At 49.8% G+C, this 25,640-nt stretch overlaps 2 protein-coding genes across 2 annotated transcripts in view; one reads left to right on the plus strand and one right to left on the minus strand.

Annotated features, from left to right (window-relative positions):
• The window catches only part of LOC142710032 (DNA mismatch repair protein Mlh3-like), a 79,697-nt gene extending 55,928 nt beyond the window's left edge, over positions 1–23,769 (plus strand). Inside the window, exons 5-13 of the mRNA XM_075848520.1 lie at positions 1,654–1,758; positions 2,226–2,298; positions 4,821–4,892; positions 4,966–5,071; positions 5,144–5,303; positions 5,392–5,415; positions 6,052–6,130; positions 22,758–22,903; positions 22,989–23,769. Of these exons, the coding sequence (XP_075704635.1) occupies positions 1,654–1,758; positions 2,226–2,298; positions 4,821–4,892; positions 4,966–5,071; positions 5,144–5,303; positions 5,392–5,415; positions 6,052–6,130; positions 22,758–22,903; positions 22,989–23,090 (867 nt within the window). The 3' untranslated portion in view covers positions 23,091–23,769. The remainder of the gene's footprint in view (positions 1–1,653; positions 1,759–2,225; positions 2,299–4,820; positions 4,893–4,965; positions 5,072–5,143; positions 5,304–5,391; positions 5,416–6,051; positions 6,131–22,757; positions 22,904–22,988) is intronic.
• LOC142710029 (translation initiation factor eIF2B subunit beta-like) lies at positions 23,109–25,366 on the minus strand. Its single transcript, XM_075848517.1, is given in 8 exon segments — positions 23,109–23,297; positions 23,391–23,457; positions 23,541–23,678; positions 23,759–23,854; positions 23,930–24,018; positions 24,021–24,092; positions 24,738–24,886; positions 25,240–25,366. Coding segments are annotated over 8 exon segments (882 nt in total). The 5' UTR covers positions 25,353–25,366; the 3' UTR covers positions 23,109–23,139.
• Positions 25,367–25,640: the final 274 nt, after the last annotated feature.

Raw genomic sequence — 25,640 nt, forward strand, 5'->3', positions numbered from 1 at the left:
ACTCCACGCTGTGCCGGGTCTGATTCTATACACGTCTGTGCCACATTCTAGACTCCACGCTGTGCCGGGTCTGATTCTGTACACGTCTGTGCCACATACTAGACTCCACGCTGTGCTGGGTCTAATTGTATACACGTCTGTGCCACATTCTAGACTCCACGCTGTGCCGGGTCTGATACTGTACACGTCTGTGCCACATTCTAGACTCCACGTTGTGCCGGGTCTGATTCTATACACGTCTGTGCCACATTCTAGACGCCACGCTGTGCCGGGTCTGATTCTGTACACATCTGTGCCACATTCTAGACTCCACGCTGTGCCGGGTCTGATTCTGTACACATCTGTGCCACATTCTAGACTCCACGCTGTGCCGGGTCTGATTCTGTACACGTCTGTGCCACATTCTAGACTCCACGCTGTGTCGGGTCTGATTCTGTACACGTCTGTGCCACATTCTAGACTCCACGCTGTGTCGGGTCTGATTCTGTACACGTCTGTGCCACATTCTAGACTCCACGCTGTGTCGGGTCTGATTCTGTACACGTCTGTGCCACATTCTAGACTCCACGCTGTGCCGGGTCTGATTCTGTACACGTTTGTGCCACATTCTAGACTCCACGCTGTGCCGGGTCTGATTCTGTACACGTCTGTGCCACATTCTAGACTCCACGCTGTGTCGGGTCTGATTCTGTACACGTCTGTGCCACATTCTAGACTCCACGCTGTGTCGGGTCTGATTCTGTACACGTCTGTGCCACATTCTAGACTCCACGCTGTGTCGGGTCTGATTCTGTACACGTCTCTGCCACATTCTAGACTCCACGCTGTGCCGGGTCTGATTCTGTAACGTTTGTGCCACATTCTAGACGCCACGCTGTGCCGGGTCTGATTCTGTACACGTCTGTGCCACATTCTAGACTCCACGCTGTGTCGGGTCTGATTCTGTACACGTCTGTGCCACATTCTAGACTCCACGCTGTGGCGGGTCTGATTCTGTACACGTCTGTGCCACATTCTAGACTCCACGCTGTGGCGGGTCTGATTCTGTACACGTCTGTGCCACATTCTAGACTCCACGCTGTGCCGGGTCTGATTCTATACACTTCTGTGCCACATTCTAGACTCCACGCTGTGCCGGGTCTGATTCTGTACACGTCTGTGCCACATTCTAGACTCCACGCTGTGTCGGGTCTGATTCTGTACACGTCTGTGCCACATTCTAGACTCCACGCTGTGCCGGGTCTGATTCTGTACACGTCTGTGCCACATTCTAGACTCCACGCTGTGCCGGGTCTGATTCTGTACACGTCTGTGCCACATTCTAGACTCCACGCTGTGCCGGGTCTGATTCTGTACACGTCTGTGCCACATTCTAGACTCCACGCTGTGCCGGGTCTGATTCTGTACACGTCTGTGCCACATTCTAGACTCCACGCTGTGCCGGGTCTCATTCTATACACGTCTGTACCACATTCTATACTCCACGCTGTGCCGGGTCTGATTCTGTACACGTCTGTGCCACATTCTAGACTCCACGCTGTGCCGGGTCTGATTCTGTACACGTCCGTGTGGGGTCTATAATATGATGATGTAGAGATTACGGCAGCCCCTCTACTCCTTAGACTCTTACTGACTCCATTCTCCGCTTCTTAGCTTGCTGTGGATGTGAGCAGGGAACATTCGGACACTCTTTCAGTGAAGATCTACAACATTCTGTATTCTTATCGCTTTACCAAGGAAATGGTCCACAGCATGAAGGTAAGGAGGCACGAGATACTGGTGGGGGGTCAGAGACAAGTTATGAGACTGTGTGGTGGTGGGTACAACTGTGCACCGTGAAAAACATAAAATATGTCATATACCCCATCAAAATGTGGACAGCCCCTCCCAACAAGTTTCTGAACCCCTGATATAACCCTCAGGGTGAGGCATCATTATTTAATACACCCGTTATGGCTGCATGATTTTGCAGATAAAGGGCCGTTAACAGGCTTTAAGACCGCCGCGCCGAACAGCCGGGTCAGTGCCGCTCTGTGCGGTCTTACCTTTATGTGTTGTGAACTGGCAATCAGCGCTAAGCACTGCACTCAAGCGCCATTACATGAAGGGGTTAATCTTCACCCCCCTGACTGGTAAGACAGGGCACGGGTTTCTGTATGGCACCGTCTGCTCAGTGGGGAATATGTCGGATTCAGCTACTCGGAGTGTCCGTCCTCTGTTCACAGGTGCTGCGGCAGGTGGACAGTAAGTTCATAGCTTGTCTGATGAGTTCAGAGGCCGGACAGACGACCGCTTCAGGTAAATACAGGAAAAAGTCACATATATATGGAGAGATGCTTGAATGATCCCCCGACTGGGTGAGGGGTGCAATGAGGAGAAGCGGCGTTTTCTGCTGGATCTCGTCTCCTCATCGTTCAGGATTTGCTGGCTCTGCTTCATGGTCTATCCCCGGCTCCCGTGTCATCTGCTTCATGGTCTATCCCCGGCTCCCGTGTCATCTGCTTCATGGTCTATCCCCGGCTCCCGTGTCATCTGCTTCATGGTCTATCCCCGGCTCCCGTGTTATCTGCTTCATGGTCTATCCCCGGCTCCCGTGTCATCTGCTTCATGGTCTATCCCCGGCTCCCGTGTTTTCTGCTTCATGGTCTATCCCCGGCTCCCATGTCCTCTGCTTCATGATCTATCCCCGGCTCCCGTGTCATCTGCTTCATGGTCTATCCCCGGCTCCCGTGTCATCTGCTTCATGGTCTATCCCCGGCTCCCGTGTCATCTGCTTCATGGTCTATCCCCGGCTCCCGTGTCATCTGCTTCATGGTCTATCCCCGGCTCCCGTGTTATCTGCTTCATGGTCTATCCCCGGCTCCCGTGTCATCTGCTTCATGGTCTATCCCCGGCTCCCGTGTTTTCTGCTTCATGGTCTATCCCCGGCTCCCATGTCCTCTGCTTCATGATCTATCCCCGGCTCCCGTGTCATCTGCTTCATGGTCAATCCCCGGTCCCCGTGTTTTCTGCTTCATGGTCTATCCCCGGCTCCCCGTGTCATCTGTTTCCTCGTCTATCCCCGGCTCCCGTGTCATCTACTTCATGGTTTATCCCCGGCTCCCGTGTTATCTGCTTCATGGTCTATCCCCGGCTCCCCGTGTCTTCTGCTTCATGGTCTATCCCCGGCTCTCCGTGTCTTCTGCTTCATGGTCTATCCTCGGCTCCCCCGTGTCATCTGCTTCATGGTCTATCCCCGGCTCCCGTGTCATCTGCTTCATGGTCTATCCCCGGCTCCCGTGTCATCTACTTCATGGTTTATCCCCGGCTCCCGTGTTATCTGCTTCATGGTCTATCCCCGGCTCCCCGTGTCTTCTGCTTCATGGTCTATCCCCGGCTCTCCGTGTCTTCTGCTTCATGGTCTATCCCCGACTCCCGTGTCATCTGCTTCATGGTCTATCCCCGGCTCCCGTGTCATCTGCTTCATGGTCTATCCCCGGCTCCCATGTCATCTACTTCTTGGTTTATCCCCAGCTCCCGTGTTATCTGCTTCATGGTCTATCCCCGGCTCCCCGTGTCTTCTACTTCATGGGCTATACCCCGGCTCCCCGTGTCATCTTCTTCATGGTCTATCCCCGGCTCCCGTGTCATCTACTTCATGGTTTATCCCCGGCTCCCGTGTCATCTGCTTCATGGTCTATCCCCGGCTCCCCGTGTCTTCTGCTTCATGGTCTATCCCCGGCTCCCGTGTCATCTACGTCATGGTTTATCCCCGGCTCCCGTGTTATCTGCTTCATGGTCTATCCCCGGCTCCCGTGTCATCTGCTTCATGGTCTATCCCCGGCTCCCATGTCATCTACTTCTTGGTTTATCCCCAGCTCCCGTGTTATCTGCTTCATGGTCTATCCCCGGCTCCCCGTGTCTTCTGCTTCATGGGCTATACCCCGGCTCCCCGTGTCATCTTCTTCATGGTCTATCCCGGGCTCCCGTGTCCTCTGCTTCATGATCTATCCCCGGCTCCCGTGTCCTCTGCTTCATGATCTATCCCCGGCTCCCCGTGTCTTCTGCTTCATGGTCTATCCCCGGCTCCCGTGTCATCTACGTCATGGTTTATCCCCGGCTCCCGTGTTATCTGCTTCATGGTCTATCCCCGGCTCCCCATGTCTTCTGCTTCATGGTCTATACCCCGGCTCCCCGTGTCATCTGCTTCATGGTCTATCCCCGGCTCCCGTGTTTTCTGCTTCATGGTCTATCCCCGGCTCCCGTGTTATCTGCTTCATGGTCTATCCCCGGCTCCCCGTGTCTTCTGCTTCATGGTCTATCCCCGGCTCCCGTGTCATCTGCTTCATGGTCTATCCCGGGCTCCCGTGTCATCTGCTTCATGGTCTATCCCCGGCTCCCGTGTCATCTGCTTCATGGTCTATCCCGGGCTCCCGTGTCATCTGCTTCATGGTCTATCCCCGGCTCCCGTGTCATCTGCTTCATGGTCTATACCCCGGCTCCCCCGTGTCATCTGCTTCATGGTCTATCCCCGGCTCCCGTGTCATCTGCTTCATGGTCTATCCCCGGCTCCCGTGTCATCTGCTTCATGGTCTATCCCCGGCTCCCGTGTCATCTGCTTCATGGTCTATCCCCGGCTCCCGTGTCATCTGCTTCATGGTCTATCCCCGGCTCCCGTGTCATCTGCTTCATGGTCTATCCCCGGCTCCCGTGTCATCTGCTTCATGGTCTATACCCCGGCTCCCCCGTGTCATCTGCTTCATGGTCTATACCCGGCTCCCGTGTTTTCTGCTTCATGGTCTATCCCCGGCTCCCGTTTCATCTGCTTCTCTCGTGTGCAGGTGGCAATCTCTTGGTATTGGTGGACCAGCATGCAGCACACGAGCGGGTGCGCCTGGAGCAGCTTATTGCAGGTAGATACAAGCCGGTAACAAGATGGCCGACCGCCGATTCTACCGTCACACGACTTTGTCACTTGTCCAACAGACTCTTTTGAGGCCTCGTCCGAAACTTGTGAGAGAAGTTTGAAGGTTTCGGTGGTGGATCCAGCTCTAGAGGTTCATGTGTCCGAGGAAGAATATCGCCTTCTGAGGTAATTTGTGTGTCCGGCGGTGTCGCGGACGCGTGTACCGCTCCTCCATGACAGGTCCTTCTCCTCCTGCAGGACACGAGCAGGAACACTGCGGAGAGTTGGTCTGTCGCTGTCATTCCCGGACCCTGGAAGCCCCCGTGTTCTGGTCAGTGAGATTCCTTTGTGTTTTGTGGAGAGAGAAGCCAATGAAATGCAGCGAGGGAGGACGCCGGTGGTGCGGAGAATGGTGGAGGTGATTAATCACGGCTATGATTGGGGCACGGGGGGGGGGGGGGGACGCGGTCACTGACTGCACATCTCACACCTTTTCTCTTCTCCAGGAATATCTGCAGGAACAAGTGCAGGTGAGATCGAGCGGAGCACAGGCTAATCCCGGGGCTTCCATTTATGTCAGGGAGGTTGGGAAATAAGTGACCCCCTTCTGGCGTTTAAAGGGGTAGTCTAAAAATCTGATATTTCCTCTAACAGAAACCTGCATAAATAGAATACTAAAAATCCTTACAGCTCCAATGCTTCCACCCCCTCCCCACATGTGGACTCTTAGGGTCTATTCAGACATTGCGATTCAGCTGCGGTTAATACCGCATCCAAAAACAGCGTGCGGTTTACCGCAATTTGATGCATTTTTCGATGCAGTAAAGAACACAACTGCAGTGAAAAACATTTTTTTGAATGCAGTTTTAACCGCGCCTCAACCACAGTGTGAACAGGCCCTAGGCCTCAGTGGTGTTCTAGCCATACTGCTTATATCTCACGGGGCTGCGTTATCCAATCACTACAGCCCCCAGTGACAAGTAGTGACCCAACACAACGGGGGCAGGAGAAGGATTGAACAGGAACATTATTACTCTTCTTATTTTGATGGCAGGTGTCTCCTAATTAGGGGAAATGTTAGGGAACCCCTGGAATACAGTCTTAGGGTTGGCATGTGGGGGCTACCAGTTTGTCTGGGGGCAAGTAGTTTGATTGTTGATTATTAGTTGTTGCAGGTGCCGGGTGCAGGACACAGGGCTGTACCAGGAACCGTCCTCAAGGTGCTGGCATCACAGGCCTGCCATGGTGAGAATACCGATTCTTTTCCAGGGAGGTTTATCATAGTCCCCAGCTTGTTGCAAAGTTAATAAGGTTAAAAAATAAATAGATCCGTCACGTCCGACCTGTATCCCACCCTGTTGATCCACCGGAAGGTAAAACCCCCATGAGGTTCATGCCAATTGCCTCATATAGGGAAATTCCTCTCCGACTCCAAACACGGTAATCAGAATAAATCCCTGAATCAACATCCCATCTCCAGAATCTAGTACTCATGACCTGTAATCTCCTATTTATCAAGAAAGACATCAAACAGTAGAGGTTCCATAGTGTGACTGCTCTTACAGTAGAGGCTCCATAGTGTGACTGATCTTACAGTAGAGGTTCCATAGTGTGACTGCTCTTACAGTAGAGGCTCCATAGTGTGACTGATCTTACAGTAGAGGTTCCATAGTGTGACCGCTCTTACAGTAGAGGCTCCATAGTGTGACTGATCTTACAGTAGAGGTTCCATAGTGTGACTGCTCTTACAGTAGAGGTTCCATAGTGTGACTGCTCTTACAGTAAGTTTCCATAGTGTGTCTGATCTTACAGTAGAGGCTCCATAGTGTGACTGCTCTTACAGTAGAGGCTCCATAGTGTGACCGCTCTTACAGTAGAGGCTCCATAGTGTGACTGCTCTTACAGTAGAGGTTCCATAGTGTGACTGCTCTTACAGTAGAGGTTCCATAGTGTGACTGCTCTTACAGTAGAGGTTCCATAGTGTGACCGCTCTTACAGTAGAGGCTCCATAGTGTGACTGCTCTTACAGTAGAGGCTCCATAGTGTGACCGCTCTTACAGTAGAGGCTCCATAGTGTGACTGATCTTACAGTAGAGGCTCCATAGTGTGACCGCTCTTACAGTAGAGGCTCCATAGTGTGACTGATCTTACAGTAGAGGTTCCATAGTGTGACCGCTCTTACAGTAGAGGCTCCATAGTGTGACTGCTCTTACAGTAGAGGCTCCATAGTGTGACCGCTCTTACAGTAGAGGTTCCATAGTGTGACTGCTCTTACAGTAGAGGTTCCATAGTGTGACTGATCTTACAGTAGAGGTTCCATAGTGTGACCGCTCTTACAGTAGAGGCTCCATAGTGTGACTGCTCTTACAGTAGAGGCTCCATAGTGTGACCGCTCTTACAGTAGAGGTTCCATAGTGTGACTGCTCTTACAGTAGAGGCTCCATAGTGTGACTGCTCTTACAGTAGAGGCTCCATAGTGTGTCTGATCTTACAGTAGAGGTTCCATAGTGTGACTCATCTTACAGTAGAGGTTCCATAGTGTGACTGCTCTTACAGTAGAGGTTCCATAGTGTGACTGATCTTACAGTAGAGGCTCCATAGTGTGACCGCTCTTACAGTAGAGGTTCCATAGTGTGACCGCTCTTACAGTAGAGGCTCCATAGTGTGACTGATCTTACAGTAGAGGTTCCATAGTGTGACTGCTCTTACAGTAGAGGTTCCATAGTGTGACTGATCTTACAGTAGAGGCTCCATAGTGTGACTGCTCTTACAGTAGAGGCTCCATAGTGTGACTGCTCTTACAGTAGAGGCTCCATAGTGTGACTGATCTTACAGTAGAGGTTCCATAGTGTGACTCATCTTACAGTAGAGGTTCCATAGTGTGACTGCTCTTACAGTAGAGGTTCCATAGTGTGACTGATCTTACAGTAGAGGTTCCATAGTGTGACTGCTCTTACAGTAGAGGGTCCATAGTGTGACTGCTCTTACAGTAGAGGCTCCATAGTGTGACTGCTCTTACAGTAGAGGTTCCATAGTGTGACCGCTCTTACAGTAGAGGCTCCATAGTGTGACCGCTCTTACAGTAGAGGTTCCATAGTGTGACTGCTCTTACAGTAGAGGCTCCATAGTGTGACTGATCTTACAGTAGAGGCTCCATAGTGTGACCGCTCTTACAGTAGAGGCTCCATAGTGTGACCGCTCTTACAGTAGAGGCTCCATAGTGTGACCGCTCTTACAGTAGAGGCTCCATAGTGTGACCGTCTTACAGTAGAGGCTCCATAGTGTGACCGCTCTTACAGTAGAGGCTCCATAGTGTGACCGCTCTTACAGTAGAGGCTCCATAGTGTGACCGCTCTTACAGTAGAGGCTCCATAGTGTGACCGCTCTTACAGTAGAGGCTCCATAGTGTGACTCATCTTACAGTAGAGGCTCCATAGTGTGACTGCTCTTACAGTAGAGGTTCCATAGTGTGACTGCTCTTACAGTAGAGGTTCCATAGTGTGACTGATCTTACAGTAGAGGTTCCATAGTGTGACTGCTCTTACAGTAGAGGCTCCATAGTGTGACCGCTCTTACAGTAGAGGCTCCATAGTGTGACTCATCTTACAGTAGAGGCTCCATAGTGTGACTGCTCTTACAGTAGAGGTTCCATAGTGTGACTGCTCTTACAGTAGAGGTTCCATAGTGTGACTGATCTTATAGTAGAGGTTCCATAGTGTGACCGCTCTTACAGTAGAGGTTCCATAGTGTGACCGCTCTTACAGTAGAGGCTCCATAGTGTGACCGCTCTTACAGTAGAGGCTCCATAGTGTGACCGCTCTTACAGTAGAGGCTCCATAGTGTGACCGCTCTTACAGTAGAGGTTCCATAGTGTGACTGCTCTTACAGTAGAGGCTCCATAGTGTGACCGCTCTTACAGTAGAGGTTCCATAGTGTGACCGCTCTTACAGTAGAGGTTCCATAGTGTGACTGCTCTTACAGTAGAGGTTTCATAGTGTGACTGCTCTTACAGTAGAGGTTCCATAGTGTGACTGATCTTACAGTAGAGGTTCCATAGTGTGACTGATCTTACAGTAGAGGCTCCATAGTGTGACCGCTCTTACAGTAGAGGCTCCATAGTGTGACTGCTCTTACAGTAGAGGCTCCATAGTGTGACCGCTCTTACAGTAGAGGCTCCATAGTGTGACTGCTCTTACAGTAGAGGTTCCATAGTGTGACTGATCTTACAGTAGAGGCTCCATAGTGTGACCGCTCTTACAGTAGAGGCTCCATAGTGTGTCTGATCTTACAGTAGAGGCTCCATAGTGTGACCGCTCTTACAGTAGAGGCTCCATAGTGTGACCGCTCTTACAGTAGAGGCTCCATAGTGTGACCGCTCTTACAGTAGAGGCTCCATAGTGTGACTGTTCTTACAGTAGAGGTTCCATAGTGTGACTGCTCTTACAGTAGAGGTTCCATAGTGTGACTGTTCTTACAGTAGAGGCTCCATAGTGTGACCGCTCTTACAGTAGAGGTTCCATAGTGTGACTGATCTTACAGTAGAGGCTCCATAGTGTGACTGATCTTACAGTAGAGGCTCCATAGTGTGACCGCTCTTACAGTAGAGGCTCCATAGTGTGACTGCTCTTACAGTAGAGGCTCCATAGTGTGACTGTTCTTACAGTAGAGGTTCCATAGTGTGACTGTTCTTACAGTAGAGGTTCCATAGTGTGACCGCTCTTACAGTAGAGGTTCCATAGTGTGACTGCTCTTACAGTAGAGGTTCCATAGTGTGACTGATCTTACAGTAGAGGTTCCATAGTGTGACTGCTCTTACAGTAGAGGCTCCATAGTGTGACCGCTCTTACAGTAGAGGTTCCATAGTGTGACTGCTCTTACAGTAGAGGTTCCATAGTGTGACTGATCTTACAGTAGAGGCTCCATAGTGTGACCGCTCTTACAGTAAGTTTCCATAGTGTGTCTGATCTTACAGTAGAGGCTCCATAGTGTGACTGCTCTTACAGTAGAGGCTCCATAGTGTGACCGCTCTTACAGTAGAGGCTCCATAGTGTGACTGCTCTTACAGTAGAGGCTCCATAGTGTCACTGATCTTACAGTAGAGGCTCCATAGTGTCACTGATCTTACAGTAGAGGCTCCATAGTGTCACTGATCTTACAGTAGAGGCTCCATAGTGTGACTGTTCTTACAGTAGAGGTTCCATAGTGTGACTGTTCTTACAGTAGAGGTTCCATAGTGTGACCGCTCTTACAGTAGAGGTTCCATAGTGTGACTGATCTTACAGTAGAGGTTCCATAGTGTGACTGATCTTACAGTAGAGGTTCCATAGTGTGACTGATCTTACAGTAGAGGCTCCATAGTGTGACCGCTCTTACAGTAAGTTTCCATAGTGTGTCTGATCTTACAGTAGAGGCTCCATAGTGTGACCGCTCTTACAGTAGAGGCTCCATAGTGTGACTGCTCTTACAGTAGAGGCTCCATAGTGTCACTGATCTTACAGTAGAGGTTCCATAGTGTGACCGCTCTTACAGTAGAGGCTCCATAGTGTGACTGATCTTACAGTAGAGGCTCCATAGTGTGACTGCTCTTACAGTAGAGGCTCCATAGTGTGACTGATCTTACAGTAGAGGTTCCATAGTGTGACCGCTCTTACAGTAGAGGCTCCATAGTGTGACCGCTCTTACAGTAGAGGTTCCATAGTGTGACTGCTCTTACAGTAGAGGTTCCATAGTGTGACTGATCTTACAGTAGAGGTTCCATAGTGTGACTGATCTTACAGTAGAGGCTCCATAGTGTGACTGATCTTACAGTAGAGGCTCCATAGTGTGACTGATCTTACAGTAGAGGCTCCATAGTGTGACTGCTCTTACAGTAGAGGCTCCATAGTGTGACTGATCTTACAGTAGAGGCTCCATAGTGTGACCGCTCTTACAGTAGAGGCTCCATAGTGTGACTGATCTTACAGTAGAGGCTCCATAGTGTGACTGCTCTTACAGTAGAGGGTCCATAGTGTGACTGATCTTACAGTAGAGGCTCCATAGTGTGACCGCTCTTACAGTAGAGGCTCCATAGTGTGACTGCTCTTACAGTAGAGGCTCCATAGTGTGACTGCTCTTACAGTAGAGGCTCCATAGTGTGACTGATCTTACAGTAGAGGTTCCATAGTGTGACCGCTCTTACAGTAGAGGCTCCATAGTGTGACTGATCTTACAGTAGAGGCTCCATAGTGTGACTGATCTTACAGTAGAGGCTCCATAGTGTGACTGATCTTACAGTAGAGGCTCCATAGTGTGACTGCTCTTACAGTAGAGGCTCCATAGTGTGACTGCTCTTACAGTAGAGGCTCCATAGTGTGACTGATCTTACAGTAGAGGTTCCATAGTGTGACCGCTCTTACAGTAGAGGCTCCATAGTGTGACTGATCTTACAGTAGAGGCTCCATAGTGTGACTGCTCTTACAGTAGAGGCTCCATAGTGTGACCGCTCTTACAGTAGAGGCTCCATAGTGTGACTGCTCTTACAGTAGAGGCTCCATAGTGTGACTGCTCTTACAGTAGAGGCTCCATAGTGTGACTGATCTTACAGTAGAGGTTCCATAGTGTGACTGCTCTTACAGTAGAGGTTCCATAGTGTGACTGCTCTTACAGTAGAGGCTCCATAGTGTGACTGCTCTTACAGTAGAGGCTCCATAGTGTGTCTGATCTTACAGTAGAGGTTCCATAGTGTGACTCATCTTACAGTAGAGGTTCCATAGTGTGACTGCTCTTACAGTAGAGGTTCCATAGTGTGACTGCTCTTACAGTAGAGGTTCCATAGTGTGACTGCTCTTACAGTAGAGGTTCCATAGTGTGACCGCTCTTACAGTAGAGGCTCCATAGTGTGTCTGATCTTACAGTAGAGGCTCCATAGTGTGACCGCTCTTACAGTAGAGGCTCCATAGTGTGACTGCTCTTACAGTAGAGGTTCCATAGTGTGACTGCTCTTACAGTAGAGGCTCCATAGTGTGACCGCTCTTACAGTAGAGGCTCCATAGTGTGACCGCTCTTACATTAGAGGCTCCATAGTGTGACCGTCTTACAGTAGAGGCTCCATAGTGTGACCGCTCTTACAGTAGAGGCTCCATAGTGTGACTGCTCTTACAGTAGAGGCTCCATAGTGTGACCGCTCTTACAGTAGAGGCTCCATAGTGTGACCGCTCTTACAGTAGAGGTTCCATAGTGTGACCGCTCTTACAGTAGAGGTTCCATAGTGTGACCGCTCTTACAGTAGAGGCTCCATAGTGTGACCGCTCTTACAGTAGAGGCTCCATAGTGTGACCGCTCTTACAGTAGAGGCTCCATAGTGTGACCGCTCTTACAGTAGAGGCTCCATAGTGTGACCGCTCTTACAGTAGAGGCTCCATAGTGTGACCGCTCTTACAGTAGAGGCTCCATAGTGTGACCGCTCTTACAGTAGAGGCTCCATAGTGTGACCGCTCTTACAGTAGAGGCTCCATAGTGTGACCGCTCTTACAGTAGAGGCTCCATAGTGTGACCGCTCTTACAGTAGAGGCTCCATAGTGTGACTGCTCTTACAGTAGAGGCTCCATAGTGTGACTGCTCTTACAGTAGAGGCTCCATAGTGTGACTGCTCTTACAGTAGAGGCTCCATAGTGTGACTGCTCTTACAGTAGAGGCTCCATAGTGTGACTGCTCTTACAGTAGAGGCTCCATAGTGTGACTGCTCTTACAGTAGAGGTTCCATAGTGTGACTGTTCTTACAGTAGAGGTTCCATAGTGTGACTGCTCTTACAGTAGAGGCTCCATAGTGTGACTGATCTTACAGTAGAGGCTCCATAGTGTGACCGCTCTTACAGTAGAGGCTCCATAGTGTGACCGCTCTTACAGTAGAGGCTCCATAGTGTGACCGCTCTTACAGTAGAGGCTCCATAGTGTGACCGTCTTACAGTAGAGGCTCCATAGTGTGACCGCTCTTACAGTAGAGGCTCCATAGTGTGACTGCTCTTACAGTAGAGGCTCCATAGTGTGACCGCTCTTACAGTAGAGGCTCCATAGTGTGACCGCTCTTACAGTAGAGGCTCCATAGTGTGACTCATCTTACAGTAGAGGCTCCATAGTGTGACTGCTCTTACAGTAGAGGTTCCATAGTGTGACTGCTCTTACAGTAGAGGTTCCATAGTGTGACTGATCTTACAGTAGAGGTTCCATAGTGTGACTGCTCTTACAGTAGAGGTTTCATAGTGTGACTGCTCTTACAGTAGAGGTTCCATAGTGTGACTGATCTTACAGTAGAGGCTCCATAGTGTGACTGATCTTACAGTAGAGGCTCCATAGTGTGACCGCTCTTACAGTAGAGGCTCCATAGTGTGACTGATCTTACAGTAGAGGCTCCATAGTGTGACTGATCTTACAGTAGAGGCTCCATAGTGTGACTGCTCTTACAGTAGAGGCTCCATAGTGTGACTGCTCTTACAGTAGAGGCTCCATAGTGTGACTGATCTTACAGTAGAGGCTCCATAGTGTGACCGCTCTTACAGTAGAGGCTCCATAGTGTGACTGCTCTTACAGTAGAGGCTCCATAGTGTGACTGCTCTTACAGTAGAGGCTCCATAGTGTGACCGATCTTACAGTAGAGGTTCCATAGTGTGACCGCTCTTACAGTAGAGGCTCCATAGTGTGACCGATCTTACAGTAGAGGCTCCATAGTGTGACTGATCTTACAGTAGAGGCTCCATAGTGTGACTGATCTTACAGTAGAGGCTCCATAGTGTGACTGCTCTTACAGTAGAGGCTCCATAGTGTGACCGCTCTTACAGTAGAGGTTCCATAGTGTGACTGCTCTTACAGTAGAGGTTCCATAGTGTGACTGCTCTTACAGTAGAGGCTCCATAGTGTGTCTGATCTTACAGTAGAGGTTCCATAGTGTGACTCATCTTACAGTAGAGGCTCCATAGTGTGACTGCTCTTACAGTAGAGGTTCCATAGTGTGACTGCTCTTACAGTAGAGGTTCCATAGTGTGACTGATCTTACAGTAGAGGTTCCATAGTGTGACTGATCTTACAGTAGAGGCTCCATAGTGTGACTGCTCTTACAGTAGAGGTTCCATAGTGTGACTGCTCTTACAGTAGAGGCTCCATAGTGTGACCGCTCTTACAGTAGAGGCTCCATAGTGTGACCGCTCTTACATTAGAGGCTCCATAGTGTGACCGCTCTTACATTAGAGGCTCCATAGTGTGACCGTCTTACAGTAGAGGCTCCATAGTGTGACCGCTCTTACAGTAGAGGCTCCATAGTGTGACCGCTCTTACAGTAGAGGCTCCATAGTGTGACCGCTCTTACAGTAGAGGCTCCATAGTGTGACCGCTCTTACAGTAGAGGCTCCATAGTGTGACCGCTCTTACAGTAGAGGTTCCATAGTGTGACCGCTCTTACAGTAGAGGTTCCATAGTGTGACCGCTCTTACAGTAGAGGTTCCATAGTGTGACCGCTCTTACAGTAGAGGCTCCATAGTGTGACCGCTCTTACAGTAGAGGCTCCATAGTGTGACCGCTCTTACAGTAGAGGCTCCATAGTGTGACCGCTCTTACAGTAGAGGCTCCATAGTGTGACCGCTCTTACAGTAGAGGCTCCATAGTGTGACTGCTCTTACAGTAGAGGCTCCATAGTGTGACCGCTCTTACAGTAGAGGCTCCATAGTGTGACCGCTCTTACAGTAGAGGCTCCATAGTGTGACCGCTCTTACAGTAGAGGCTCCATAGTGTGACTGCTCTTACAGTAGAGGCTCCATAGTGTGACTGCTCTTACAGTAGAGGCTCCATAGTGTGACTGCTCTTACAGTAGAGGCTCCATAGTGTGACTGCTCTTACAGTAGAGGCTCCATAGTGTGACTGCTCTTACAGTAGAGGTTCCATAGTGTGACTGTTCTTACAGTAGAGGTTCCATAGTGTGACTGCTCTTACAGTAGAGGTTCCATAGTGTGACTGATCTTACAGTAGAGGCTCCATAGTGTGACCGCTCTTACAGTAAGTTTCCATAGTGTGTCTGATCTTACAGTAGAGCTTCCATAGTGTGACCGCTCTTACAGTAGAGGCTCCATAGTGTGACTGCTCTTACAGTAGAGGCTCCATAGTGTGACCGCTCTTACAGTAGAGGTTCCATAGTGTGACTGCTCTTACAGTAGAGGCTCCATAGTGTGACTGCTCTTACAGTAGAGGCTCCATAGTGTGACCGCTCTTACAGTAGAGGCTCCATAGTGTGACTGCTCTTACAGTAGAGGCTCCATAGTGTGTCTGATCTTACAGTAGAGGTTCCATAGTGTGACCGCTCTTACAGTAGAGGCTCCATAGTGTGACCGCTCTTACAGTAGAGGCTCCATAGTGTGACTGCTCTTACAGTAGAGGCTCCATAGTGTGACCGATCTTACAGTAGAGGTTCCATAGTGTGACTGCTCTTACAGTAGAGGTTCCATAGTGTGACTGATCTTACAGTAGAGGTTCCATAGTGTGACTGATCTTACAGTAGAGGCTCCATAGTGTGACTGATCTTACAGTAGAGGCTCCATAGTGTGACTGCTCTTACAGTAGAGGTTCCATAGTGTGACTGATCTTACAGTAGAGGTTCCATAGTGTGACCGCTCTTACAGTAGAGGTTCCATAGTGTGACCGCTCTTACAGTAGAGGCTCCATAGTGTGACCGCTCTTACAGTAGAGGCTCCATAGTGTGACTGCTCTTACAGTAAGTTTCCATAGTGTGTCTGATCTTACAGTAGAGGTTCCATAGTGTGACTGCTCTTACAGTAGAGGCTCCATAGTGTGACTGCTCTTACAGTAGAGGCTCCATAGTGTGACTGCTCTTACAGTAGAGGCTCCATAGTGTGACTGTTCTTACAGTAGAGGTTCCATAGTGTGACTGCTCTTACAGTAGAGGTTCCATAGTGTGACTGATCTTACAGTAGAGGCTCCATAGTGTGACCGCTCTTACAGTAAGTTTCCATAGTGTGTCTGATCTTACAGTAGAGGTTCCATAGTGTGACTGCTCTTACAGTAGAGGCTCCATAGTGTGACTGCTCTTACAGTAGAGGTTCCATAGTGTGACTGCTCTTACAGTAGAGGTTCCATAGTGTGACCGATCTTACAGTAGAGGTTCCATAGTGTGACTGCTCTTACAGTAGAGGCTCCATAGTGTGACTGCTCTTACAGTAGAGGTTCCATAGTGTGACTGCTCTTACAGTAGAGGTTCCATAGTGTGACTGCTCTTACAGTAGAGGCTCCATAGTGTGACTGATCTTACAGTAGAGGTTCCATAGTGTGACCGCTCTTACAGTAGAGGCTCCATAGTGTGACTGCTCTTACAGTAGAGGTTCCATAGTGTGACTGCTCTTACAGTAGAGGCTCCATAGTGTGACCGATCTTACAGTAGAGGTTCCATAGTGTGACCGCTCTTACAGTAGAGGCTCCATAGTGTGACCGCTCTTACAGTAGAGGTTCCATAGTGTGACCGCTCTTACAGTAGAGGTTCCATAGTGTGACTGCTCTTACAGTAGAGGCTCCATAGTGTGACTGCTCTTACAGTAGAGGTTCCATAGTGTGACTGATCTTACAGTAGAGGGTCCATAGTGTGACTGCTCTTACAGTAGAGGTTCCATAGTGTGACTGATCTTACAGTAGAGGCTCCATAGTGTGACCGCTCTTACAGTAGAGGCTCCATAGTGTGACCGCTCTTACAGTAGAGGCTCCATAGTGTGACCGCTCTTACAGTAGAGGCTCCATAGTGTGACTGCTCTTACAGTAGAGGTTCCATAGTGTGACCGCTCTTACAGTAGAGGTTCCATAGTGTGACTGATCTTACAGTAGAGGTTCCATAGTGTGACTGCTCTTACAGTAGAGGTTCCATAGTGTGACTGCTCTTACAGTAGAGGTTCCATAGTGTGACTGCTCTTACAGTAGAGGTTCCATAGTGTGACCGCTCTTACAGTAGAGGTTCCATAGTGTGACTGATCTTACAGTAGAGGCTCCATAGTGTGACTGCTGTTACAGTAGAGGTTCCATAGTGTGACTGATCTTACAGTAGAGGTTCCATAGTGTGACCGCTCTTACAGTAGAGGTTCCATAGTGTGACTGATCTTACAGTAGAGGTTCCATAGTGTGACTGCTCTTACAGTAGAGGTTCCATAGTGTGACTGATCTTACAGTAGAGGTTCCATAGTGTGACTGCTCTTACAGTAGAGGCTCCATAGTGTGACTGCTCTTACAGTAGAGGTTCCATAGTGTGACCGCTCTTACAGTAGAGGCTCCATAGTGTGACTGCTCTTACAGTAGAGGCTCCATAGTGTGACTCATCTTACAGTAGAGGTTCCATAGTGTGACTGATCTTACAGTAGAGGCTCCATAGTGTGACTGCTCTTACAGTAGAGGCTCCATAGTGTGACTCATCTTACAGTAGAGGCTCCATAGTGTGACTCATCTTACAGTAGAGGCTCCATAGTGTGACTGCTCTTACAGTAGAGGCTCCATAGTGTGACTGCTCTTACAGTAGAGGCTCCATAGTGTGACTCATCTTACAGTAGAGGTTCCATAGTGTGACTCATCTTACAGTAGAGGTTCCATAGTGTGACTGATCTTACAGTAGAGGCTCCATAGTGTGACTGCTCTTACAGTAGAGGCTCCATAGTGTGACCGCTCTTACAGTAGAGGCTCCATAGTGTGACCGCTCTTACAGTAGAGGTTCCATAGTGTGACCGCTCTTACAGTAGAGGTTCCATAGTGTGACCGCTCTTACAGTAGAGGCTCCATAGTGTGTCTGATCTTACAGTAGAGGCTCCATAGTGTGACTGCTCTTACAGTAGAGGTTCCATAGTGTGACTCATCTTACAGTAGAGGTTCCATAGTGTGACTCATCTTACAGTAGAGGTTCCATAGTGTGACCGCTCTTACAGTAGAGGCTCCATAGTGTGTCTGATCTTACAGTAGAGGTTCCATAGTGTGACCGCTCTTACAGTAGAGGTTCCATAGTGTGACTGATCTTACAGTAGAGGCTCCATAGTGTGACCGATCTTACAGTAGAGGTTCCATAGTGTGACCGATCTTACAGTAGAGGTTCCATAGTGTGACTGCTCTTACAGTAGAGGTTCCATAGTGTGACTGATCTTACAGTAGAGGTTCCATAGTGTGACTGATCTTACAGTAGAGGTTCCATAGTGTGACTGATCTTACAGTAGAGGTTCCATAGTGTGACTGATCTTACAGTAGAGGTTCCATAGTGTGACTGATCTTACAGTAGAGGTTCCATAGTGTGACCGCTCTTACAGTAGAGGCTCCATAGTGTGACCGCTCTTACAGTAGAGGTTCCATAGTGTGACCGCTCTTACAGTAGAGGTTCCATAGTGTGACCGCTCTTACAGTAGAGGCTCCATAGTGTGACCGCTCTTACAGTAGAGGCTCCATAGTGTGACCGCTCTTACAGTAGAGGCTCCATAGTGTGACCGCTCTTACAGTAGAGGCTCCATAGTGTGACCGCTCTTACAGTAGAGGTTCCATAGTGTGACTGCTCTTACAGTAGAGGCTCCATAGTGTGACTGCTCTTACAGTAGAGGCTCCATAGTGTGACTGCTCTTACAGTAGAGGTTCCATAGTGTGGCCGATTTTACAGTAGAGGCTCCATAGTGTGTCTGATCTTACAGTAGAGGTTCCATAGTGTGACCGCTCTTACAGTAGAGGTTCCATAGTGTGACCGATCTTACAGTAGAGGTTCCATAGTGTGACTGATCTTACAGTAGAGGTTCCATAGTGTGACTGATCTTACAGTAGAGGTTCCATAGTGTGACTGCTCTTACAGTAGAGGCTCCATAGTGTGACTGATCTTACAGTAGAGGCTCCATAGTGTGACTGCTCTTACAGTAGAGGTTCCATAGTGTGACTGATCTTACAGTAGAGGTTCCATAGTGTGACCGCTCTTACAGTAGAGGCTCCATAGTGTGACCGCTCTTACAGTAGAGGGTCCATAGTGTGACTGCTCTTACAGTAGAGGCTCCATAGTGTGACCGCTCTTACAGTAGAGGCTCCATAGTGTGACCGCTCTTACAGTAGAGGCTCCATAGTGTGACCGCTCTTACAGTAGAGGTTCCATAGTGTGGCCGATTTTACAGTAGAGGCTCCATAGTGTGACTGCTCTTACAGTAGAGGTTCCATAGTGTGACTGCTCTTACAGTAGAGGTTCCATAGTGTGACTGATCTTACAGTAGAGGTTCCATAGTGTGACTGATCTTACAGTAGAGGTTCCATAGTGTGACTGCTCTTACAGTAGAGGGTCCATAGTGTGACTGATCTTACAGTAGAGGGTCCATAGTGTGACTGATCTTACAGTAGAGGTTCCATAGTGTGACTGATCTTACAGTAGAGGTTCCATAGTGTGACTGCTCTTACAGTAGAGGTTCCATAGTGTGACTGCTCTTACAGTAGAGGCTCCATAGTGTGACTGATCTTACAGTAGAGGGTCCATAGTGTGACTGATCTTACAGTAGAGGTTCCATAGTGTGACTGCTCTTACAGTAGAGGCTCCATAGTGTGACTGCTCTTACAGTAGAGGCTCCATAGTGTGACTGCTCTTACAGTAGAGGCTCCATAGTGTGACTCATCTTACAGTAGAGGTTCCATAGTGTGACTCATCTTACAGTAGAGGTTCCATAGTGTGACTGATCTTACAGTAGAGGCTCCATAGTGTGACTGCTCTTACAGTAGAGGCTCCATAGTGTGACCGCTCTTACAGTAGAGGCTCCATAGTGTGACCGCTCTTACAGTAGAGGTTCCATAGTGTGACCGCTCTTACAGTAGAGGTTCCATAGTGTGACCGCTCTTACAGTAGAGGCTCCATAGTGTGTCTGATCTTACAGTAGAGGCTCCATAGTGTGACTGCTCTTACAGTAGAGGTTCCATAGTGTGACTCATCTTACAGTAGAGGTTCCATAGTGTGACTCATCTTACAGTAGAGGTTCCATAGTGTGACCGCTCTTACAGTAGAGGCTCCATAGTGTGTCTGATCTTACAGTAGAGGTTCCATAGTGTGACCGCTCTTACAGTAGAGGTTCCATAGTGTGACTGATCTTACAGTAGAGGCTCCATAGTGTGACCGATCTTACAGTAGAGGTTCCATAGTGTGACCGATCTTACAGTAGAGGTTCCATAGTGTGACTGCTCTTACAGTAGAGGTTCCATAGTGTGACTGATCTTACAGTAGAGGTTCCATAGTGTGACTGATCTTACAGTAGAGGTTCCATAGTGTGACTGATCTTACAGTAGAGGTTCCATAGTGTGACTGATCTTACAGTAGAGGTTCCATAGTGTGACTGATCTTACAGTAGAGGTTCCATAGTGTGACTGCTCTTACAGTAGAGGCTCCATAGTGTGACCGCTCTTACAGTAGAGGTTCCATAGTGTGACCGCTCTTACAGTAGAGGTTCCATAGTGTGACCGCTCTTACAGTAGAGGCTCCATAGTGTGACCGCTCTTACAGTAGAGGCTCCATAGTGTGACCGCTCTTACAGTAGAGGCTCCATAGTGTGACCGCTCTTACAGTAGAGGCTCCATAGTGTGACCGCTCTTACAGTAGAGGTTCCATAGTGTGACTGCTCTTACAGTAGAGGCTCCATAGTGTGACTGCTCTTACAGTAGAGGCTCCATAGTGTGACTGCTCTTACAGTAGAGGTTCCATAGTGTGGCCGATTTTACAGTAGAGGCTCCATAGTGTGTCTGATCTTACAGTAGAGGTTCCATAGTGTGACCGCTCTTACAGTAGAGGTTCCATAGTGTGACCGATCTTACAGTAGAGGTTCCATAGTGTGACTGATCTTACAGTAGAGGTTCCATAGTGTGACTGATCTTACAGTAGAGGTTCCATAGTGTGACTGCTCTTACAGTAGAGGCTCCATAGTGTGACTGATCTTACAGTAGAGGCTCCATAGTGTGACTGCTCTTACAGTAGAGGTTCCATAGTGTGACTGATCTTACAGTAGAGGTTCCATAGTGTGACCGCTCTTACAGTAGAGGCTCCATAGTGTGACCGCTCTTACAGTAGAGGGTCCATAGTGTGACCGCTCTTACAGTAGAGGCTCCATAGTGTGGCCGATTTTACAGTAGAGGCTCCATAGTGTGACTGCTCTTACAGTAGAGGTTCCATAGTGTGACTGCTCTTACAGTAGAGGTTCCATAGTGTGACTGATCTTACAGTAGAGGTTCCATAGTGTGACTGCTCTTACAGTAGAGGGTCCATAGTGTGACTGATCTTACAGTAGAGGGTCCATAGTGTGACTGATCTTACAGTAGAGGTTCCATAGTGTGACTGATCTTACAGTAGAGGTTCCATAGTGTGACTGCTCTTACAGTAGAGGTTCCATAGTGTGACTGCTCTTACAGTAGAGGCTCCATAGTGTGACTGATCTTACAGTAGAGGGTCCATAGTGTGACTGATCTTACAGTAGAGGTTCCATAGTGTGACTGCTCTTACAGTAGAGGTTCCATAGTGTGACTGCTCTTACAGTAGAGGCTCCATAGTGTGACTGCTCTTACAGTAGAGGTTCCATAGTGTGACTGCTCTTACAGTAGAGGCTCCATAGTGTGACTGCTCTTACAGTAGAGGTTCCATAGTGTGACTGCTCTTACAGTAGAGGCTCCATAGTGTGACTGCTCTTACAGTAGAGGTTCCATAGTGTGACCGCTCTTACAGTAGAGGTTCCATAGTGTGACTGCTCTTACAGTAGAGGTTCCATAGTGTGACCGCTCTTACAGTAGAGGTTCCATAGTGTGACTGATCTTACAGTAGAGGTTCCATAGTGTGACTGATCTTACAGTAGAGGTTCCATAGTGTGACTGATCTTACAGTAGAGGCTCCATAGTGTGACTGATCTTACAGTAGAGGTTCCATAGTGTGACTGCTCTTACAGTAGAGGCTCCATAGTGTGACTGATCTTACAGTAGAGGTTCCATAGTGTGACTGCTCTTACAGTAGAGGTTCCATAGTGTGACTGCTCTTACAGTAGAGGCTCCATAGTGTGACTGCTCTTACAGTAGAGGTTCCATAGTGTGACTGCTCTTACAGTAGAGGCTCCATAGTGTGACTGCTCTTACAGTAGAGGTTCCATAGTGTGACCGCTCTTACAGTAGAGGTTCCATAGTGTGACTGCTCTTACAGTAGAGGTTCCATAGTGTGACCGCTCTTACAGTAGAGGTTCCATAGTGTGACTGCTCTTACAGTAGAGGCTCCATAGTGTGACTGCTCTTACAGTAGAGGTTCCATAGTGTGACTGCTCTTACAGTAGAGGCTCCATAGTGTGACAGGACAGGTCCCTCATCTCATGCTGATCAGGAGTTTTGTTTTCCGGGAGGGTCTCACTGAGAAGTGTTTTAGAAAACCTTCAATTGTTTACCCACAATGGAGCGTTGAGGCCGATCATTTCTGGGTTCACTTTTTGACCCCCGCTGTGACACCACACCCCCCCCCCCCCCCCCCCTCTGTGACTATTGGCACTACATTTGCTACAGACTCCGTGTAGGGAGATTTCCCGTCTAATACATTGGGAGAGATTTATTATGGGACTTGAAGTGGACCCTGCTTAGCACAGAGGAAAGGGGGGTCCACCCCGCACAGAGGGGGACCCCCCCCCCCCATCACCACGCCAGCCGCACAGAGCCCCCTCCATCACGTTCCAGCCGCGCAGAGCCCCCCCCCCATCACGCTGCAGCTGGCAGTTTCTCATCCTGGACATGTGACTAGTCCTGCTACCACAGCTGGGTGACTGGTGTCTATAGACCTCCCTTAGCTCCACGAGATCAGGGCTTTGTGTATAGGGTGGGGGCAGCGTCTGAACGTTTCCTATAATGACAGGGGCTGTGAAGTTTAACCACCCCCTGACTGGGGACGAGTGCGCCCGCCTGATGGCCTCTCTGGCTCAGTGTTCTCTACCGTTCCAGTGTGCGCACGGCCGCCCGTCAATCCTGCCCCTCGCAGACCTGCAGCACATGGATCCTGAGGCAAGTACCCTACATAGTGACCCGGTCTGTACCAACGAGGGGGGAAGCCAGGGGTATTCACATTTCCTAATAACTCTCTCTCCAGGTTCCTCCACCACTGAACCTGAGACGTCTGAGACAACGGCACCGAACCTGGCAGCTGTATGAGAAGGACTGTACACGGAGCGGCAGCCATGAAGCGGTGTAAACAGAGCGGAGACAGTGGTGGTGCAGCGCGTCATGTGTTTATTGTGCGGTCACAGGTCGTGGTCAGCGGGATGGTAGAGCTCACTCATCAGCCGGTAGATATAAGACGGCGCGTTCCCTCCGATGTTAGATATGAAGAGCGTGATGAGCTCCGCCGGAACATAATCGAATATGGGGCAGTGCGCGCTGACCTCCGCCAGAATCTCCCCTGCCGGGAAAAATGAGACTGTACATACAACCCCGCACAGACGTCACCCCAAATCTACTCCCGCCGCACAGACGTCACCCCAAATCTACTCACCCTCGGAGAACGGAAGAATTTCCTGCGGAGACACAAACTTGTGGAACGAGTCTTCTTCATTAGGAAACTGCGGAGAGAGAGAAACCTTGTGGATCAGAGACTTGCCCTGCCCCGGCGCTGCACCACACAGGGGGACACGGGGGCCGGTACCTGCGGGGACAGCTTAAACATGGGGGCGCACACGATGAGCGGCGTGGAGTGATGCTTCGCGGCCAGGGCCAGGGTGTGCGTCCCGGAGACCGCCCGCAGCGAGCCGTTGGCCAGGATGGTCTTTGTTCCGATGATGACCTGTAAAGGAACACAACACATCAGTGTCCACCAACCCACGAGACACAGACGAGCTGGGAGCCACTTCCTGCATCACCCACCTTATTCACACGCGACATGACCGCAAAGATGGCGGCGTCTGTGATCACCGTGGTCTCTATTCCTGCCCGGGATAAGCTGACCGCCATATCATGGCCCTGGAAGTACAAGAACTCAGTCAAGATTAGCAGCCCTCCCCCCCCGGTGCAGGTCCCACGTGAAGTGACAGTTACCTGACAGAAGGGGGCGCACTCTGCCACAATGACGTGGAACTTGCGCTTCTGGGCGGCCGCTTCCAGGAAGAGTTGTACGGTCCGTGAGCCCCGATTGTCATGATCACCTCATTGGAGTGAATGTGCTCTTTGGCCTGAGCTGCGATATTGTCCGTCGTGCCCTCTGTCCCGGAAACAATACAGAGTCAGTACAGAAGGCGAGCGCCAATGTGTCCGAAACCTCTCCAGCCGGAGGCCTCGTGCGGAGCGGCAACCGGGAGGACAACATTTATTCACAGACGAATCCACCAGAAAACGGAGGCTGATCCACCGGACGTCGTAATACAGAGGACATTGTGCGCCACCCGCAGAACCATCGGGACCTTACGCGCCACCCGCAGCCACGGGGCTGAGGGGATAATCACACGTGGCACTTGCTGCAGAAATATCTGCGACCTTCTAACTCGTCTGAATTGAACAGAAATCCCGACAACTACCGAAGAACCAGCCCGGTATGAACGCAATAGATCTACACCCGCCGCCTGTGATTACACCCGCCGCCTGTGATTACACCCGCCGCCTGTGATTACACCCGCCGCCTGTGATTACACCCGCCGCCTGTGATTACACCCGCAGGGACCAGCCGCACGCTGAGGCGCAGGGAGAGCAGCATTTTTGAAAAATGAATCCAAAAACCGCATGAATTTTCAGAGATCTGGTGCGTTTTTCAATGCAGTCACAGTAAAACACGCGCCTGAACCGCAGCGTGTGAATGGACCACATCAGCGGCCACGGGAGCCACGATCCAGCCGCTGCCGCAAATAATTACCCAGCTCAATCAGCAGCTCGTTCACCGCCTCGATCACGTTGGCCTTCAGCAGCGGCAGCGGGGTGTGGAAGTCGTCATGAAGTCCCTCGGCGGTCACCAGCTTGTGGAGAGATTCCTGCTGATCGTTCTCCTCGCTGCACCCGCGGAGCCTGCACAGAGCACAGGAGTCAGGAGCGCAGACACTAAAGCCGTCTCACGCTGCGGACTTCTCGTGACAGACACCTGATACCTGCGCACAAGTGCATCGGTCGTGTCGGGTTTTTTATTCATGGTCGGATGCCGGCTTGTAACGTTGTTAATCACAGATCCGTTTCCCATCAATAAAAGGCCAAACTACAGATGGAGCAGGATGTGTTTGGTGTCATTGTCCAGAACGACCTCCGCAGACAGAGCGTTTCATACATGAATGGCCAGTGTTACACTAGGTGCAGAGGGGGAGGGGAGGTGGGCAAAGACTGCCATTGAAAAGGGAAGGACTCCGGTCCCTGCAGTTCTGCCTCACCTGCTGTATTCTTCACGGATCAGCTTCAGCACGCGCCGCACCATGTTCCCCACTGTGGTCTCCGACGGCTGAGCTGCGGTCATTCTCCGGCCCTCTCTGCGGATAACGTCCATTACTTCACCTGGAAGAGAGGACGTCACCGCAATGTACATCATGTCTGGGGGTGCAGTATACGTGTGTGCGTGTATATACTGGTACATTACTATCAGTGTATAGATATATATACAGAACGTGTGTGCGTGCGTGCGTGCGTATTACTATCAGTGTATAGGGGTGTTCCAGTTACAACAAGTTACGCCCTATCCGTAGGGTAAGAGGTAACTTGCTGATCAGTCGGTGTGAGATAGTCGGGACCCCCAGTATTTACGAGGACGGGGGTCTCGAGCCTTTCATTCTCTATG

The sequence above is a fragment of the Rhinoderma darwinii genome, unplaced genomic scaffold, assembly GCF_050947455.1.
Source record: "Rhinoderma darwinii isolate aRhiDar2 unplaced genomic scaffold, aRhiDar2.hap1 Scaffold_421, whole genome shotgun sequence".
NCBI lineage: Eukaryota > Metazoa > Chordata > Amphibia > Anura > Rhinodermatidae > Rhinoderma > Rhinoderma darwinii.